Source organism: Pinus tabuliformis, chromosome J (assembly GCF_031772625.1).
Source record: "Pinus tabuliformis cultivar Carrire ecotype Pingquan chromosome J, CPIR1, whole genome shotgun sequence".
Taxonomy (NCBI): domain Eukaryota; kingdom Viridiplantae; phylum Streptophyta; class Pinopsida; order Pinales; family Pinaceae; genus Pinus; species Pinus tabuliformis.
In genome coordinates, this window is record NC_142295.1 from 788,628,112 (window position 1) to 788,646,832 (window position 18,721).

Below are 18,721 nucleotides of genomic sequence, written 5' to 3' on the forward strand. Positions count from 1 at the left end.
GCAAGGTCATCGTTTTAAGTACTATTAAAAGCAGGCTTCTCAAGCAAAGATGGATGGATACCTATCTCTTTATCGACCAAGCTTATGCTTGGAAGTAAATTTTATTTATGCAAAACTAACTTATATGCAAATGCACCAGATGATGAGAAGAAGTTAGACCCGAGGATTAGAAACTCTTGTGTCACAAAAGCCCTTAATCACCAAAATAAATTGTTCGCTTTATTGGATGAAGACTTAAAAATAAACCCCTGAAAACATTACAATTAAACCACAAGCTTATTTCAAATCTTTTTTGATACAATTATAGCTCAAAGAGAATAAAAACTTCTTTGCAATCAATGTCAACAAATGCTCAAAAAAATACTCAGTTTATGAAACAAAAGATATGCATTTTATCACAATTCCATGACAGAGTACTTAATTTTCAGAAATTAGTTTTTAGGACAGCAGTAAGAAAAACTTTATGATAGCAGTAAGAAAAACTTTATGACAACAACAATATGACAATGAAAACAGTAAGCTATCAATGATATCTTTATGCCAACAATTTACTAAAAAGTTTCCAAACTTGCCCACATGAATTATCAAAAATTTTCAGCCTGTTATGGTGTCATTTCCAGAATTATATTAGATTTGATATACTTATTACAACCAACAATTAAAACATGAAATAAGCCTAATGATGAATGCCCAACTCAAGAAATTAATTTCTTAATGTATTAGACAACTTAAGAACTGATTTTAGGCTAACCCACATGAAATTTTGCCACTGTTATTTTTCAGACATCAGAAACAGAATTATTCAGAGATAACAGTGACCCAAAATGTAGATCTAGGTCAAATTCTTGATACACATCAAACATAAATGACTTATTAATGTATTTAGTAAGTTTTTTAGTTAATTTCAAACCACTTAGATGTGTTTTTCACTACTATTAGAAAGGTATATGACCGTTGTAGCAAACAGAGAGGAAAAAGATGGTTTAGAGATCAAACCCTTAGGCCCTAGGCCTTGAAGATCACTTGCCCACGTTGCCAAAAAAAAATTCAATACCTGAAACACAAATTTTTACCAAATTTTCTCTGCAAAAATCCACCAATGATCAGCGTCAGAAAATTAAATATTCAAATTAGAAATGGAGAAAGGGGAATGTAGGGCCAATGAGAGCTAGCACAGGGCCAATAGAACTAGCGTTGGGCTAGAAGAAGGCAGATATGGGCTTAAGAGCCCCAAAAATTGAAACCCTTGTTCTGCAAATATTACTTTACTTCAGATCTTCAGATTTATTGCAAAATCTTTAATGGTTGGCTCTGCAAAAATATTTGGGACAAGATATTGCCCTCCAGGGCCTAGATCTGTCTCAAAACCAGTGTTGTTAAAATCGCGATAAAATTGCGATTTAATGAAAAAATCGCGATTTTTTCAGCTTGCCGATTTAATCGCGATTTTTATACGAAAAAATCGCCTATTTTTTTTTGCCGATTTTTATTGAAAAAATCGCGCTTTTTTCAAAAAATCGCGATTTTTTCGAAAAAATCGCGATTTTTAACGAAAAAATCGCGGGGGATTGGGACAGCGCGATTTTATAATTTTTTTTTTGGTTTTTCATTTGGTCATTTGGGTTTTTTCATGCAATTTTTTTTGAAAGAAACAAATAATTTTTGAGTGGGGCAGCTTAATGATAAAGTCTAGGCCCTAGTATGGATATGCTATTCATGGTAATGTTAAATTCTTAAAGTAAAAGTGACATTCTCCTTAATCTTCATTTTCATCCTTTTACTTAAATTTTTAACATTACCATGAAATGACTCAGGATGTTTGAGAGTGGTTCCAGCCTCATTGGATTTCATATGGAGAAAGTAGAATTTTAGATTTCATTTAAAATCCAGCAAACTTATCAGTTTTTCAGGATTTCAGGATTGGGAGATTGTAATGTTTCCAGGTGACACCACCTGCTCGGGCTACCCCTGCCACCAGTAGAGGACGTGGTCTATCTCCTATAGCTCCTACTTCTAGTTCTTCAGCTTCTAGAGCACATCAGACTCCACTGCCATCTCCACCAACACAGGCACCAACATCTACATCTAGAGGGAAAGGGAAAGCTGTGGCATTTTCTCGCAAGAGGGGCAGAGGAAATCAATAGGATTAGACTTCATTTTATTGTCTATGACATTATGACATGATGAGATACATTATCATATTTTTTGTTGATATTTTGAGGCTGAGTTGGGACTCAGGAGTCAGGACTTACTATTCAGGACATGATTCAATGTTATGTGTGATTTTAGCGCTAGAAATGATATTAAACATCTTATATATTAGTTTTTTTATCATATTTATGTGTCAATGTATTTATTTTATGTTGTAGATGGTTTAGATATTAAAAAAATTGAAAAAAAATGAATATTTTTGTACCAAACGATTTTTTCCCGCTTTTTTCCGATTTTTTCCCGATTTTTCCGATTTTTTCCGATTTGTTCCCCGCGCCGATTTAATCCCACTCGCGCTTTTAACAACATTGCTCAAAACCCCCAGATCTGCTTGAAAAAAATCTTAGATTTGAAGATTTACTTCGCTGATTTCCCAGATCTATTCCTGCAAACAATCTTTGAGCCTAGATCTTGCCATCCAGGGTTTAGATCTAGCTTAGATCTAAAAATTTTCTTGGCTGATTTCTTAAATCTATTCTTGCAAACAATCTTTGAGCCCAGATCTTGCCCTCCAGGATCTAGATCTAGCTCAGATCTGAAGATTTTCTTGGCTGATTTCTCAGATCTATTCCTGCACAAGTGAAAAGAGAAAAATCCAATACCCAATATGTACAAAAATAGAGAAAATCCAAAAACCCAAGTGTTAAAATTCAAAATTATGTTACAAAATTTCAGTTTACACAAGTAAATAACAGATCTATACAAATAATTTACAAATCTATCAGATCTGAGAAGTATGAGTCTGACTCCGCTCCCAAATTTGATAATCTAAGGCTCTTAATAGCCAGATCTATCAAAATTTCCACAAAATATTTATAAGATTTTGAAATTTTAGAGAGGTACTAGCACAAAAACACCCTGCAGAAAAAAGATTATGGTTAGATAAATCCTGAGGTTTATATGAAGTAGGCTCTTCAGAAAATATGTGTTGAGAGTTGGCTGGTCCAATCGAAGACTATCCCCAATTTCTCAATGAGAACCTGAAAGATGTTCTGCAAACACTAGATCAACCATCAAATCAAGTAAAAAAATAGAAAAACAATAGAATTTTGAAGAAAGAGAGATACTTGCTACTTCAATCAAAATTAAAATGTTATCCTAGATCCAACAAACTGAATAAGATACCTGTATTCAGATTATTCTAAGAGAGCTATTGATTGACAGTTTTCACATAATATTGAGCAAAAATTAAAACAATATTACCATAAATTTATGAAGGGGAACACTACAGCACGTTGAAACCCCAAAGACTTTTGCATTAATTCAAAAAAGTATACAAGAGAGCTTGAGAGCTTAGTACACGATTCAAAGATTGGATGGATCAACTGACAAATGACCTCCTATTTATAGATAAATCTTCCAATGGCTAGTTCGAGTGATTCTCGTCAAAGCAATCTCGCTCGTTGATGAGAATTAAAATTTCTTTTAATCTCATTCGTCAAAATTTTAAATTCTTGAGGAAATTTGATTTTCTCAATTAAATCATTTTAATTAACTAAAAAATAAAAATTTTGAGTTAATTTCCTCAAAAAATTGACTTTGACTTAAATCCCAGGGACCAAAGGCTTAAAATTTAGAAAAATAATCTACCTTAGTCCGGGGACCTTTTAAAATTTGAATTTTAAAGGACCAACGAATTTTGCTTTTGGAAAATTTAAATTTACCTAGGACCTAGAATTAATTAAATTTCTGGCTTAAGATTTTAATTAATTTTTTGGCCAGAAAATTTAATTAATTAACCTATGAGGAAATAAATTATTTTTTCAACCCTCAAGACACTTTACATCATAATTTTCATATCTTTTACATCATAAGGGGGAAAACCCATCTGTAACAGACCCTCACAGACTACCCATTTCTATGACACAAATATAATCCAGAAGACCAAGTAATTTGTAATAAAATAACCTAACCAAATAGCTAGGATTATTCCCAAATCACTTTTACATAGACTCGATCTAGAACGCTAGGACTCGCCTAAGATTCCAGTGACAAAATTCATTCCGGCTTTGGTGTAAGGCTAAAGGAAAATTCTACTGACCATTCAAGAATGGATCGGTGAGACAAAAAACCTCCCGAAATGTAGATCGTCACCAGAAAAGTAGGTTTACCTAGGCAATTACATACATGACACAGATCTGCTGAGATTAGTTACATTATATACATGCAGAATGGGTTTACATTAAAACATGATCTTCAGGTTAATGATGATAGCTGGATGACACGAACACATCGATCAGGCGCTACCCCTTTTGCGAAAAAGGGGGTGTATTGCTATGGGTCATTGACACGTAGTGGTCAACATACAGTTTCAGCATTTTCCATTTATTAATAGAAGTCAAGTTTCACTGTATCTCTATGTTTCGGTTATAAATATGTATTTGTTGAATTTTCTAAGTCTATCCGTTAGAAAATTAATCTATATTCTGTTGGTTTATTTCTTCTACTTGTTTAAATTTGAATAAATTATTTAAAACATTTAAACACTGAAATAAACACAATACAATCACAACATCTACAGATCAACAACTGAAAGAAAACAAACACACAAGTGACACCATTATTTTTGGATAAATGTCCTCGGAAAAACCCAATGCAGGAAAACTAATGCAGCTATTCTGAGGGTATATTATTATGCATTATTTCCTTGAGTACAACTGGGTGCCAACCTGGCTCACCCGACAGAGAAAAACAATCGGCAGTAATGCGTCTCTATTCGGAAATAGGTATTCAGAAAAGTTGTCCCCTGAAACCCTCTCCAGTAACTCTGAAGCAATGCGTTAGCCTCTTGCTGCTCTTCATCAGCCCTCTGAGGCATTGCACATTCTTTGGGATCCTCTACGTCACTCCTACAACCCTCTGCATGGATGACGTAGTCCCTGTGGCCTCTGTGTTGTCTCTGCTGGGTTTTGCGTGGTGTGCTCTAGCTACTACTTCTCGTTCTTTGCCTCTGTGCTGGTCTCTCAACACTATCTCTGCCTCTCTGTCCAATACTCACTGCCCCTCACTGTTAATCACTGATTCGACTTTGCTTAGCAACCCCACTCAAGCAAATCGAATGACTGATCACTCTGGTGTGTTCTCCAACTAACCATCAAGCCTCCTCTTATACTTTTTCTTGTTGGTCCTTCAATAACCGATATTAAATCTCTAATCAACGGCTAAGATTAGATTTGGATTGATCCGTGACTTTTGGAACCTTCTAACCTAGTTTTATATTAATACCCATTAATATTTTATTTTTCCTAAGTTTAGACTTAGGAACTCCACTAAAAATATTAATTATTTTAATATCTCCCAAACCAGTTAGAATATGCCCAAACCATTTCTGGGTCTTGGAGATCTCATGTGCTTTAGCCTCTCCACCAATTTTCATGGCTAGAGCATATCCAATGCTACCCCAAATCAACAATATTTTATTTCGTTACCTTCACAAATTTGGATCAGTGGTATCAGAGTGGTTTTCTCTTTATCTGTTTTTTTGTGCATGTCCGCAACGAGGTTGGGGTATAAGGAGTTGGGACTCAAACTATTTGAGCTCTTACAAGACCATCCTCATTAACCCCAACAAACTTCAATTGTGGAAGAAAAGAAAGACGAGGAAGTAGGAGATCTTATTAAACTGTTGCTTGAGGAAGTTCTCACGCAAAAAATGAATGAGATGATGGATAATTTTTCCTAGATCCTTTAACATATGCCAATAGGTGATGCATCTTCATCAAGTAGCCAATTTGGAGGTGCAACCCCTTCAAGATGAAAGTTAATTTTGATATTCCTATATTCGAAGGTCAGATAGATGCAGATGCTCTAGACAAATCGTTAAATTTGCTAGAAGGGTATTTTTCAGTGCACAATTTTTCTGATAGAGAAAAAATTACATTTGCACTCCTTAAGGTTGTAGTATTCTTTTAAGAAATTACTAGAGATAAGTTATAACAATGATGAACTAGAAGAATTATAAATTTCTCAGCAAGTAAATATATTAATAGCTAGAAAAAATTACTAAATACCACAGTTGTACTCAAATCTTAATCAATAGCAAAACAATGAAATAGGGGAAAATCAGAACTTCTTAATTTTACCACTGGAATTGGCGTATTAACTCGGTCTCTACAAGGAAGAATTTGGCCTCAGAGCATAACTCGACCCCCCAACAAATAAATTCAGCCCCTTAGCAAAATAAATTCAGCCTCTGCAAAATAACTTGGCTCCAACAAAACGAACTCGGCCTCTAGTAAATGAGCTCGGCCCCAACAAATAATTCTTGGCCTCCAACAATTAAACCCGACCCAAAAAATAATTCTCAGCCTCTAGCAAATGAACTCGTCGTCTAGCAATGTATTCGACCCCAATAAATGATCTCGGCCTCCATAGTTGATGGACTCAACTTTCAATAAATTAAAGTCGGCGTTAATGAATGAACTTGGCCTCCAACAATACACTTCAAACCTACAATAACCAGAGCTCAGAAAATCAACCCTTCAGCCAAGAAGGTCTCCTCTGGAAATTCACTCCAAACACTTGCAAATTTTTTTGTTTGAGCACGAGTGGAAGATCTGAAGTAATCTCCCTAAGAGTCAACTAGGGTGGAATTCGAGTTTCACCAAAATCAGTTCAAGAGTTCTACTTGAAACCCTTGTATGAGACTCGCTTGAGCCAAATCAACTTTCAAAGAAATGATGAATAGAATAGGATGATTGAGAAGTGACCCCTCTTTTTAAAGAATTGATGGATCTCTCTCCAACATTCTAGAAGCACCTTATTTTTATTTTTGATTGATAAAGTCACAAAGTGAGTTTTTCTTATTTTCTACAAGTTACTTTTGCCTCTTTTTGTCTTTTTTCTCCAATTAAATAATAAAAAGAATTTTCCCCTCTTTTATTTCATAAAATGACTTTTATTAACTAATTAAAGTCACTTTTAACCCCAAAAAATGCTTAATCTACCACCATGATCACACTGGCAACCCCAAAGCCCCTTTTCATCATCCTACCTTGTAGATCTTTTCGTCCCAATCTCAATGAGCTATTACACTAAGGTGTTCCTTCAAATAATCAGACCCAAATAATACCTGAAGTGTAAATAGTTAAAATATCCCTGATAATAACCTTGTTTTACGAGAATTGTCGGAATGCAACATAACTAAGATTGAACTGTGCGAAATTGGTCCTGATGATGAAATATGGCAAGCGATCATAGTTGGACCCCATAAAACTCCTCCAAACCCTCCAGGCCTACCAATGGTGTAATCTCGTTCATATGGCCTAGCTAACACAAGTTCTAGAAATCTCCCCTAACCACATTACGAGGTAATCCAAAAATTGGGGACATTAAAAAGGCTACCCCCACGTCAAGGATTGGTGGGAGACTTAACGTGAGCAAAGGGCCACAAAGGAATCCACATTGTTTATAGTCGCACCCATTTAGGACTCTTTTAGGTATGCTATTAAGGAACAATATTACCTTGTTGGAAGCTACAAAGACCAGTATATGAGATGGACCACACTACAACATGAGAGGGACCAAACAATGCTAGAGTTCACAAATATCTTCCATACCTTGCACACCAAGCTAGGTGTCAAAAAATTTGAGCAACATTTGGTGCTCAAGTACTATGGTTGTCTGCACAAATGCATCCAAACAAAAATGGAGTTCCTGGACATCTCTTTGCTTTGTGCAACATACCAATATTACTGTTAAAATTGAGCAAAAATTTAAACAAAAGAAGCGAAAATTTGGATTTGTTATACTCTCATAACAGAAGCAGGAAAAGGGCATCCCCAAATCGTAGAACAATGGAAAGAGCTATGGTGGACCACCGCAAGACAACCCATGTAAGTTGCAAACAAAAAATGATAATGGGAAGATGAATAAAGACATGAGAAAAGTGGTGCAAGTTCCACAAGAACCCCTCTCATAGCATCGATGAATGTCGCGCAAGGCAGTCTTTGGTGGCTGAATTGAAAGCCTTAGAGATAGATGCGGGTTCTTAATTTGAATTAGACTTGGACAAGGGGAAGCATATCATTGATGCAGAACCCAGTGCCGCTATTGCCTACACCAAGGTCCGGCAAAGTGAGCCCGAAGATCCGGAGAAAGGTGAGTGCCTCTTTCACTCATAGATGTCGATAGTGGAAGTCAGAACCTCATCTCAATAGAGGTTTTCAAATGGTTGGGCTTGCTGACAGCACCACACCCGCAACCATACACCATTGGGTGGCTCTGCCAAGAGCAATATCTCCACGTCAGCGAACAATGTCGCTTGCCCTGTGGGATCAAACCCTTCAAGGATGAGTATTGTGTGATATTGCACAAGGTTCCACACAAGTTTCAGGTTGTTGATAAGGTGTGGCTACACTTACAGAAAGAGCACCTCATAGGCCCCAAGCTTAGACCACTTTGATATGGGTCGTACACAATCACAAAGGCAATGGGTGACAGTGCTTTTGAATTAAGCATTGCCTCATTCCTCGGCTTGCACCTAGTGTTCAATGTGGAGCTACTTTGGCCAGATTATCCACTCTGTTGGACGCTTCGAAGCTCAGTCACTTAACACGGGGATTCAAGATTTGTAGGATACAGGGATTCAAGAGTCAGATTCGGACACATTGATCCCCTGGAACAGGACACATAGGATTCGTTATATATTATTTTATTATATATATATATATTAAAAATTAGATATTTCTTACACAAATTCTCATTAATGATACAAATTTATTTTTTATTTGCCATCCTTCATGTCTTTTTACCAAATTTCTGTTTAATTTGACATCCTACATATCTTTTTACATTCGGTTAAAATCGTTGTCAAACAAATAGATAATGATACTGGGAAATCACTATATTTTCTCTTAGAATTATATTTTAGTTAACCATCTTCAAAATTCCAAATTCCATGATGACATCATTTTTTCTGAAGATTATCTTTACTAAATTTGCCTAAATACTATTGTTGAACTCAACACGCAATTGAAAATGCATATATTTGTGAACGGATCGACCAAACTTGTTCCAAAACATTTTCTCATGTACAAGAGGCATAGAGTTTAGGCACACATTCATTTTCAAATAACATATAAATGGGGCTCTCTAATGTAACGAGCATAAAATGTGAGATGGATAAAATATGGTAATTTATCACAAAATGTGCGAAGTCATCTAAATTCTACCTTTGAAAACCTGTACTATGCAATTGTATCTCAATAAACAACAATTGTCACCATTATATCAATATGCAGTAACATTCACCATTAAAACACACTGAAATCTGAAGGTGAAATTTACATATTCTCTAAATAGCAATTGTGACCATTATCTCAATAGGTAGTAATAGTCACCATTAAAACCACACCTTGAAATTTAAGAATTCTCTAAATGGAAATGTCACTATTATCTCAATGCAGTTATAGTAGCCATTAAAACCACACCTAAAGAATTATAGTAGCCATTAAAATCACACCTAAAGAATGTAAACTGAGTTGGTAAAAACTCTCTGCAACAACCCACACAAGAATGTACTCAAAAAATTGGTAAAAGTTTCAGACCTTTAGCGACACTTTGGAAAAAGAAATCCATGGGATAGTTATGCCTCAGATATGAATACCCCCATCTGTCATTAAAAAACCCCACACGAGAATGAACTCAAAAAATTGGTAAAAGCTTTAGACCATTGGGATTCGAATCCCAAAATCGGGACACGTTGTGTCCTAACGGGACATGACCGGGATTCGATCATGTCCCGTTAGGACACGACGTGTCCCATTTTGGGATTCGAATCTCCAACATTTGGACACGTCAGGTAGTTTGAGCGAATCTGGTTTCATAGCTTCGAAGGTAGCCAAGCAATTGGCCCCCACGTAGCTCCATCCTGACTGCATTGAGCAGGCTACAATGGATCAAATCATTGACACCAAGACAAAGGATACCAGCCAACAACATATCCAACTCTACCGAGTTGTGAAAGTCGGGCAACTTCTTCACCAAGGCAAGTGGCTCACCAAGAGCCAAATTAGCAGAAGTTTCCCCATGTTATAGGGGCCCTCAACACAATGGAGAGCATTGCTTCTTAAAAGGGGATGGCTAATCCATGTGGGTATTGGTGGCCATCCACCTACTCCACTGGTTCAATGCATAGTTCTCCATTTTGGCAAATTTTCTATAGTTTTTTTGGGTCCTAAACTTTCGGGGCCATTTTGAGACCCTAAATGATGTTTTTCGCTGTAGCCATAGGCAAAGCCTAGGTTGATCTAAAATAGGTAATTCTCATCTAGACCTTGCCAACAGGCTACCGAGCGCGCCAAACAGATATTATATGCAAAACTTATGACCTCGGAAAGTTGATGTACCAACTAACCCCAGTGGGGCCCATAAGCCTTTTGTTGTTTCATCTCCTAGGGTTAGGTTTTTGGATGTTTAACGTTTCCTCATTGCTTCCAATATTAAAAAGTGCCTTTCAACCTCATTGTAACTCACTTTGGCAAAGACACATAGCCATCACATCTCTTCTCAAAGATAAACTACCACCATTCAAGCTAGTTTGTTTTCATTCTGCATTTTTATAATTTCAACATTTTCCAATTATTTAATAGAATTTAAGTTTCATTGTATCTCTTTGTTTTGGTTATAAATCGGTATTTTATTTCGTTCCATTAACAAATTTGAATCAGTCATCTTGAGTGTATATATGTAAAGAGGGAGCAATTGTGGAGGCATGAGTTACCCCTTTCCTCAACCTGCTTTTTCCACCCCTCTAGTGCACCCTTTCTTTTTGATAATGCTTTAATTGGGAGCATAACTTAGGAGCTCAAGCTTGCTTTTAATGATTTAACATTTATTTACCCCTTAATGATGAGTCAATTTATTGCTCATTAGGGTTGGGACATGCAAGAGTTCCTTTATTATGTGATGGAGCATCAAGTGCGCGAGGAATTGGGTGGTAGCTAACGTGGAGGGTAGAGTTCAAGCTAGGATTTTGCCTACGCGATAATTAATGTCCCGAACATCTTTTGCATTTTAATTGTGGCCATTTTATGCTTTTATCTTTCTTTTTAGATGCATCAACCTCCAGGACAACTTTTGGCTCAGACTCAAGGATGAGGATAAGAGGGTGTCACTTCTAATGAACGAATGGCCCCAAACCTGAAGAATGGAGATGAAATTTGGGGATGATGGGAAGTGGTATGTATGGAATATAATGGACACACTACTTCAATCTAAGTCTCTCAAGTAATGCCCCTCCTATAACCCTGAACCCTTAGGGGAAGTCCGATTGGACTAGAGTAAAAAATTAACCTCCCTACTAAAGTGAGAAAATAGGTTTACAATCAAGATTGGTCAATCATCTACATTACCCATTAATTCATGTTAGAATTCCCAAAACATTAAGTAAAACCACATGATTACAAAATGGTTAAATTACCTGTTGTGTGATGATTCACCTTCCTTCAAGAGGAATGCAAAATGGTGGAGAGGTGTCTGACCAATGCAAATGGTAGAGGCTCATGACATATCATCATGTACTAAGCAATGTAGGGATGTTGGATCGTTGGTTGTCCATAGAAGGAGAAAACTTTTCACTTATGGAGTTACCCACTTTTTGGTGGGTAACAGGGACCACTTGCATTGGGAAACGTGAAAGTTGACATTGTGAGATTGCCATGTATGAGAACTATGAGGGATACTACAACAAGGTGAAGGCCACATACAAACTCAATAGACACATAACCATGTGGTAAGACATAGCTACACCTTAGTGCAAGCTAGACTACCCCATACACTGGTGATCACCAGTCAAAAGTAGGCTCCTCTAAATGCATGAGTCCTCAGGTAAGCCCATCCAAGGCCCTTCAATGCTATCCAGGAAGAAAGGAGCTAGAAATGAACCCAAAGACACTGACCATGGTCCGACCAAACACAAGGTCTAGGACACCTAATACAAGGCCTCACATGGTTGTTACAAGGCTTTAACTTTTGACTTTGGGCTTACAATGGTGTGAAATGTATTGCAAAAATATATGCGTACCCTTGCTGACATGAAGGGTAACAGGTCGTAACATCCTTATGAGTAAAGCTTCACCCTTAATTTAGTTTTATTATGGATGTCCCCTAAGTGATACCCTTTCCTTCTCATCTAGTAATGTTTGGTTTATGAAGTTAAGGGTTATAGTATATGTTGCCACAGAATCTAGCAGGGATCCTAGGAGGGGACCTTAAGGGGGCAACTACTAGACCAAATGACAAAAAAGGGACAAAGACCCACTATCACCTCAGTAAGTGTCCCTTGCTCTTTACGGACTTTCACTGATGGGAGGAGTCCCAGTATGAAGGAAATCACTTGTAATGATGGGATCAATGATAAGCTATGAAGTGGTTTCCAATGCCCATTTAAGGATAGACTCAATTAGGGCTCAATGCTTCAAAAGAAGCTAAAGGCTCTCTAGCAAAGACCTAGGAGGAAGATCTAGACCTAGGATTACAGAATCTCAATAATGATGAGTATATTCATGGTCAAGGCTTCCATTGTAATATAGGATCTCTCTAAAGCCTTTGTAAGGTGAATTGTCACTTTAAAAAAGGCCTTTTGCTTCACTAGAGATACTTAGAAAGGGCCTAAACAAGACCTAGGGTTTATGAGTAATCGTGGGAGGAGTTCCTCCAATGTGCTCATTAGATCAAGATAGGCTAGGGAAAGGGGCAAGAATGATCACTTTCTTCGAATTCCATGTGCAAATGACCCTCAATAAGACCACTAATCCAATATGTTCAAGATGGGCTTCCAAAGATGCAACTAGGGATTGAGTTTTCTTAAAAATTGACCCTGAGAATTTCACCAAACTTTGTGAACCCCTAGACCATGAGAGCCCTAGTTGGTTGTCTAGGAAAGGGGCCAAAAATTTTTGGAGAGAGAAAAAGAAATGGAAGTATAGGGTTATCATAAATTTTACTTGGATCAGTGCCTAATCCTTGGGCTATGGAGTCTATGATGATTAAAGATTCACTAAAACCATCTTCAAGGATGCCAAAAAGTGATGCCCTAGCAACCACTTTTCAACAATTAACTACTCAATATCTATGGCTTTTCATGGAACAAGAACCAAATCCCACCCAATAGGAACAATTATCTAATGTCATGCAATGAGTAACATGTGCAATTTGTAATTGAACAATCCTTCACAATGATAATTTAATAAATGAGAGCACACAAGATCTAGTTAATTGCAATAATTCCACACATTAAACATAATTCCGATGAAAATCTTCAACAAAATATCACTTACAAGATGTCGAGATGTATCCAACCATAGACAAATAAGTAGCTCCAATAAAGATCGAAATTTTAACGTCCAAAGATATCGAAATGCATCAATAGAATTTCCAAGTAGCATCCAAGAAAAAGTGCAAAAATTTTATAAGGGAGAAGTTCCAAGTGTTGATGATGATGATCTCCCACAATGGGAGAGATCTAAATTTATATGATCCTCTACCTAATTCAAATTAGCCTAATAGCCCCTACAATCATAAAACAATGTGCAAATAACATCCTTGGTGACAAGCCCACCAAGTAGCTCATAAAGTGAAGAATAAGCCATCCAAAGAGAGCTGAAATGATGAAATCATGGTGTAGAAGGGTCGTAGAAGGGCCTTGTTGAGTCCTCAAGGTGCCATAATGAGAGTGAGGACTCCATGAATGATGGACAAGGGGTCAGCCCTATAATCTTTGAATAAATGATCATGTGGTGCTCCAAAGTGGCTCTAGGGCACAAGAAATGGTCTCATGGGTCTCCTAATGAAAAATAAGGTTGTAGACTACTCCAAGTGAGGGCATGGAAGATGGTCCTTTCCCTCCCATGTCTCAAGGATGAGACAAACCTCCTCTAGGCCTCAGATCAACTGCTAAACCCTGTATATACTGCTAAGCTGGTTGGGGGCACTGCTAGTCCAAGTGCATCATCTTGAATATAATGTGGGGCAATGAACAAGCTGCTGAAGGTGCTAAGGTTGCCCATGGCATGAGATAATGCTCTATCACATGATGGAAACCCATGGGTCTCAACGCTTCCCCTACAAGTGTCAATATGATCCTCTAGTGGGCTTGGGCCCTAGTTAAGTTGCATAACCCATGATGAAACCACTTGCCAATCCTGTATAAGATCCAATGTGTCTCCTTACCATTGGCTACAATAATTCATTAGTGCATCTAAGTGAATCAAACTTGTTAGTCGTTGACACAAATGAGACTGCATAATGTGTTTCCTTCCAAATTTGAGGCTTTGAGCATGTAATGGTGTTACCTCTCTAGGTAGGAGTAGTTAATAAACAAACCTATTAGGTGTTCCCATCCCCTAAAGAGAAGGACATGTCCAAGGTACATCCTTCAAGCGGTAGGTGTCATGTGGATAATGATGAGATGGATTACGACACAGGAGTCTCAAGGTCAAATGCCATGGTTTCAAGGATGGTAATGATGAGGGATGTCCACATATTTGGGTGTATAAATGTAGGAGGGAGCAATCGTGGTACATGAATTACCTCTTCCTCTGTTTTTCCACCCTTTTTCATTTTCCCTTTGCCTTTTATTGATTTTTTTTTATTTGACTGTTCGGGGCTCCAGGGGGTGAGAGCATGTTGTGTATAATATGACAGTGATTACCCTCTTAAGGTGGGGTGGTTCATTGCCTATCAGGGGTTGTGACATGCATGGGTTCCTTAACGATGCAGGGGGCACTCATAAGGGCGCTAAGAACCAAGGTGATGGCCATAATGATAAGGGGTGGAACTCATGTTTTTGCCCACGTGCTAAATTTATTGTCCCAACCATCTTTGCATTTTGTGGTATTATTTCCTTTTATATGTGGCCATGATATGTTTCTATCTTTGTTTTAGCTGCATCAACCTCCAGAGCATCGTTCCAAGCCCAACCCAAACATGTGGACAAGGGGAGGGGGACTACTAGAGCCTTGTGGACCCAGAGACGGAAGATGATGAAATAGGGCATGTAATGTGCAGAGGGAAGTGAAAAATATGAAACGGGAAAATGAGACCCTGCTACCAAAATCGAGGTTTCCCAAGTAGTGCTCATCCTGAAGCTATAAGCCAATAGGGGAGATCCCACAGGACTAGAGTTGAGGCTTAACCCCCCATTTAAGGTAAGGGAACAAGATTATAGTCGGAACCCTTCGTTCTTCCAAGTCACTCAATAATCCATACCCAAGTGTGCCCAAGAAAAACAAGCATAAGCACCTGATTGCACAATGAAAGACATACCTTTAGGATTGGATGGCCCACCTTCAAATATACACTCTCGACAGATGGGTGAGGGGACATATGATTGACTCAGGGAGCGAAGATAAACTGACACAATATTGGCTACACTGGTAGCTGTCAAGGCTGTTGGCTGCCGTTTGAAGACAAATCTAGGAGAAAAAATTCTCCTGTGGGATCACCCACTGGTGGCGGGTAATAGAATACACACCTCAGTTTATTGCTTGCTAACCCTTAATTATTTTTAGAACACCCTCTTAGGTTGCATTCATTACCTTGATAGCCCAAATAATAAGGAACTAGAGTGCCCCTTTCACCCATCATCCCCAAGCTCAATTTTTTTCTTCTTTATATCATTAGGGAAGCCCCTCTTGACTTAGCTCCATCCTTTGTCTAAAATGTAGATTGTTAATGAGGTGATAGTGGCTAACCTCCAAGTTCCATAATTCTTTACCTAGGTGCAAGGAGTTTACATCTTTGGGTGTGAGATTTTGTGGTAGCACTGTACATCCTAGCCATATAAATTAGGCATTTAAATTTTCAAACTAAGTTGTTTTTTGACAAATTACGACAATTTTAACTTGTTGGTTTTTCATATTTTGTGCAAAAGTAGAGAGAAACTATGTCCTTATCAATTTCTATGCATTCAAAAATCCAGAAAGTATACACACTCACACACGCTCTAACCGCCTCCTCCCACATTTACCCATTTTCACCGATTTGCTTGATGTAAGCATGAGATGAGGGTCACTATGATATGATTCAACCTCCTAGATCACTTTAAGGACATAGAATCGACAAACCAAAACACGTAATGATTTCTCTATTAGGTGCTATAGGACCCCCAAGGGCTAAACCACCCTTCTAGGTGCCCAGACCTTGAATTAGACCTCTTTTTTCAGTGCTCTGATCTCCCAAACACTGGCACAACACTGTCTGATTTCGACTAAAACCCTCCAGGCACATGCATGATGCCTACAAGGGAGTGACTGCAGTGTTTTTCACTTAGTTTTGTGCCTGCAATCGCAGAATTTAAGTCACTTTTTCATGCTAGGATCCAGACCTCTTCCCATAACTTAATGACACTTCCAGAACCATGAATGACACAAGGACAAAGCCTTCCATACAAATCTTAGACAAGAACTTGACCTAACAAGACCTAACCATGACACACATTTCGTCAAACACATGGTGAACATGAAATCTACAGGTCATGAATGCATATATGAACATAGAGATCTGAAACTTATCTGAAGTCTACCAAGAAGCACTGATGCCCTCTCACAATCGCTGCAATAATATCTATTAGGTCGTGCATTCAATAACTTTTCATTTATCAACCAAACATGATAAGAGCCATAACTTGAATTTGTCATAAAACCATGCTTATAACCAACATATAACCAAAATAATAACAATGATAGAACAACCATTAAAGCCACATAATAACAAGTATAATTACTCATCAAAGACAAGAGAAACTTAGCTCTTATTAACATATGCAAAAGCCAACCAAGTCAGGGACTTCCACATACCACCTGACCATAGATTGGGTTAAACCAAATCTTTCTTTCAACGAATCACCCTCTTGCTATATTCCAAGCATAAATGTTGGATCCCATGGGATAAACCAATCCATAAATAACCAAGGGAATCTAGAATTTAAACCACTTCCACCCTCACCCTACCGTGATCTCACCTAAACTGGTCCAGAGACCACAAAACCAAACCGAGCTTGGATACTTCAGACTTCCTTCACCATCTCTTGAGGAATTTACCTGTCTCCACCCACTTGTTGAGGGCTTCACGGAGAAAACCATCTCCACCCCGAATCTTTGGGATTTTCCTGAGACCACCTCATCTGGATCTAAAACCTTTCGGCAATCCAAAGCTCAACCAATAATGAATCCCATCACACCATGGCTATCTGAAAATGTCAAGGCAAGGCTAAAACAATTGTCGAAACCTGGGAAAACCCATCCCAATGACAACAAAGAAACCAAATACACATGCATATACCATGCATGCCAAAACCAGCTGGGAAATCATACATGCAACCCGTTACCTACAAGTATTCCCGCTAACGCTGTTTGATCCAATCTTTCCTTGCTTGATCCTTGCTTCCTTGTCCTTTGCTTGCTTTCTCTTCTTGGTGCTCTTTTCCTCTCGGAGACTAATTCCAAAACAAAACTGACAATAGGCTACAAACTGATTGTTGGATATCTTTTTAATCTTGATGCTTCTAATTTCTTCATTTTTTTATTATTTTAATTTTTCCTTCATTTTCTTCTTCACATGCAATCGGTGACCTTTCACCTCCCTTTTCTCTTAATTTCCTTTCTTTTCATAAAAATATGCCAATTAATGCCTCTTTTTCTCTTCAAAGCTTTTGTCATTGCCTTTGCCAATTTTCCCTTAGCCATAAACACAAGTGATGCCCACTAGGATATTTTGCCCAACATTCAAATTGGAATAAGTGTTCCATGACCTTGGTCTTATTTTGTTTTTATTAACTTTTATCACATGAACTTTTGACCCAGAGCTGTTACACGCACACATTAAAACACCCAGAAACAGCGTTAAAATCACATTTTCTGCATAAAAATCAATCATATTTGTTCACTGTAATTTGACTTTTGCATTCAAAATTATCGCATAACTTCCACATTGTTTTCCATGTCATCAGATTAGTATTTCAGCTTCAAAACCGTCACCTACAGCTCACTGTACTTTTTTCCCTGCAGTGTTATTAGTTTGTTTTCAGTGTAGTTTGCATTGTTTTTCTTTCATATTTTCTGCATTTATGACACTTACTTTGCTTTGCCATTTAATTCGGTTGCGAATTTATTTAAGACAGCAACGTCATATTGATTTTGGGCATTACTAATCATTTCCTTTTTGCAAGTATTGATCCCTTGATCTCTTAGGAATACCCCCTAAAGTTAGCATGCACTAACTTCGAAGAAAGAAGAGATATGAATGGATGGATATTTACTCTCCAGATGAAAAAGTGGACCGCAACCTATTTTACAAGTATTAAAATCTTTCATTGGCAAAGATATATTTGAGGTCAATCATCACGCTAATTTGTTTTCTTCATGCTTTGTGTAGATTGAACACCATTTATTCCCTTCGGTCTGCCATCTCTACTACCCATGCATACATCCAATTGTGAAAGCAACCTGCAAGGATTTTGATGTTCCATATCATTCTTATCCGTCGGTAAGTATGTTTCAGTTTACAGAAG

The 18,721-nt window shown here is 37.7% G+C and overlaps 1 protein-coding gene across 2 annotated transcripts in view; it reads left to right on the forward strand.

The window, feature by feature from the left end:
- LOC149229083 (acyl-lipid (8-3)-desaturase-like) overlaps positions 1-18,721 on the forward strand; it is a 352,078-nt gene that overhangs the window by 332,835 nt on the left and 522 nt on the right. For both annotated transcript variants that reach the window (XM_089378453.1, XM_089378452.1), the window contains exon 13: positions 18,586-18,696. In XM_089378453.1, the coding sequence (XP_089234579.1) occupies positions 18,586-18,696 (111 nt within the window). The remainder of the gene's footprint in view (positions 1-18,585; positions 18,697-18,721) is intronic.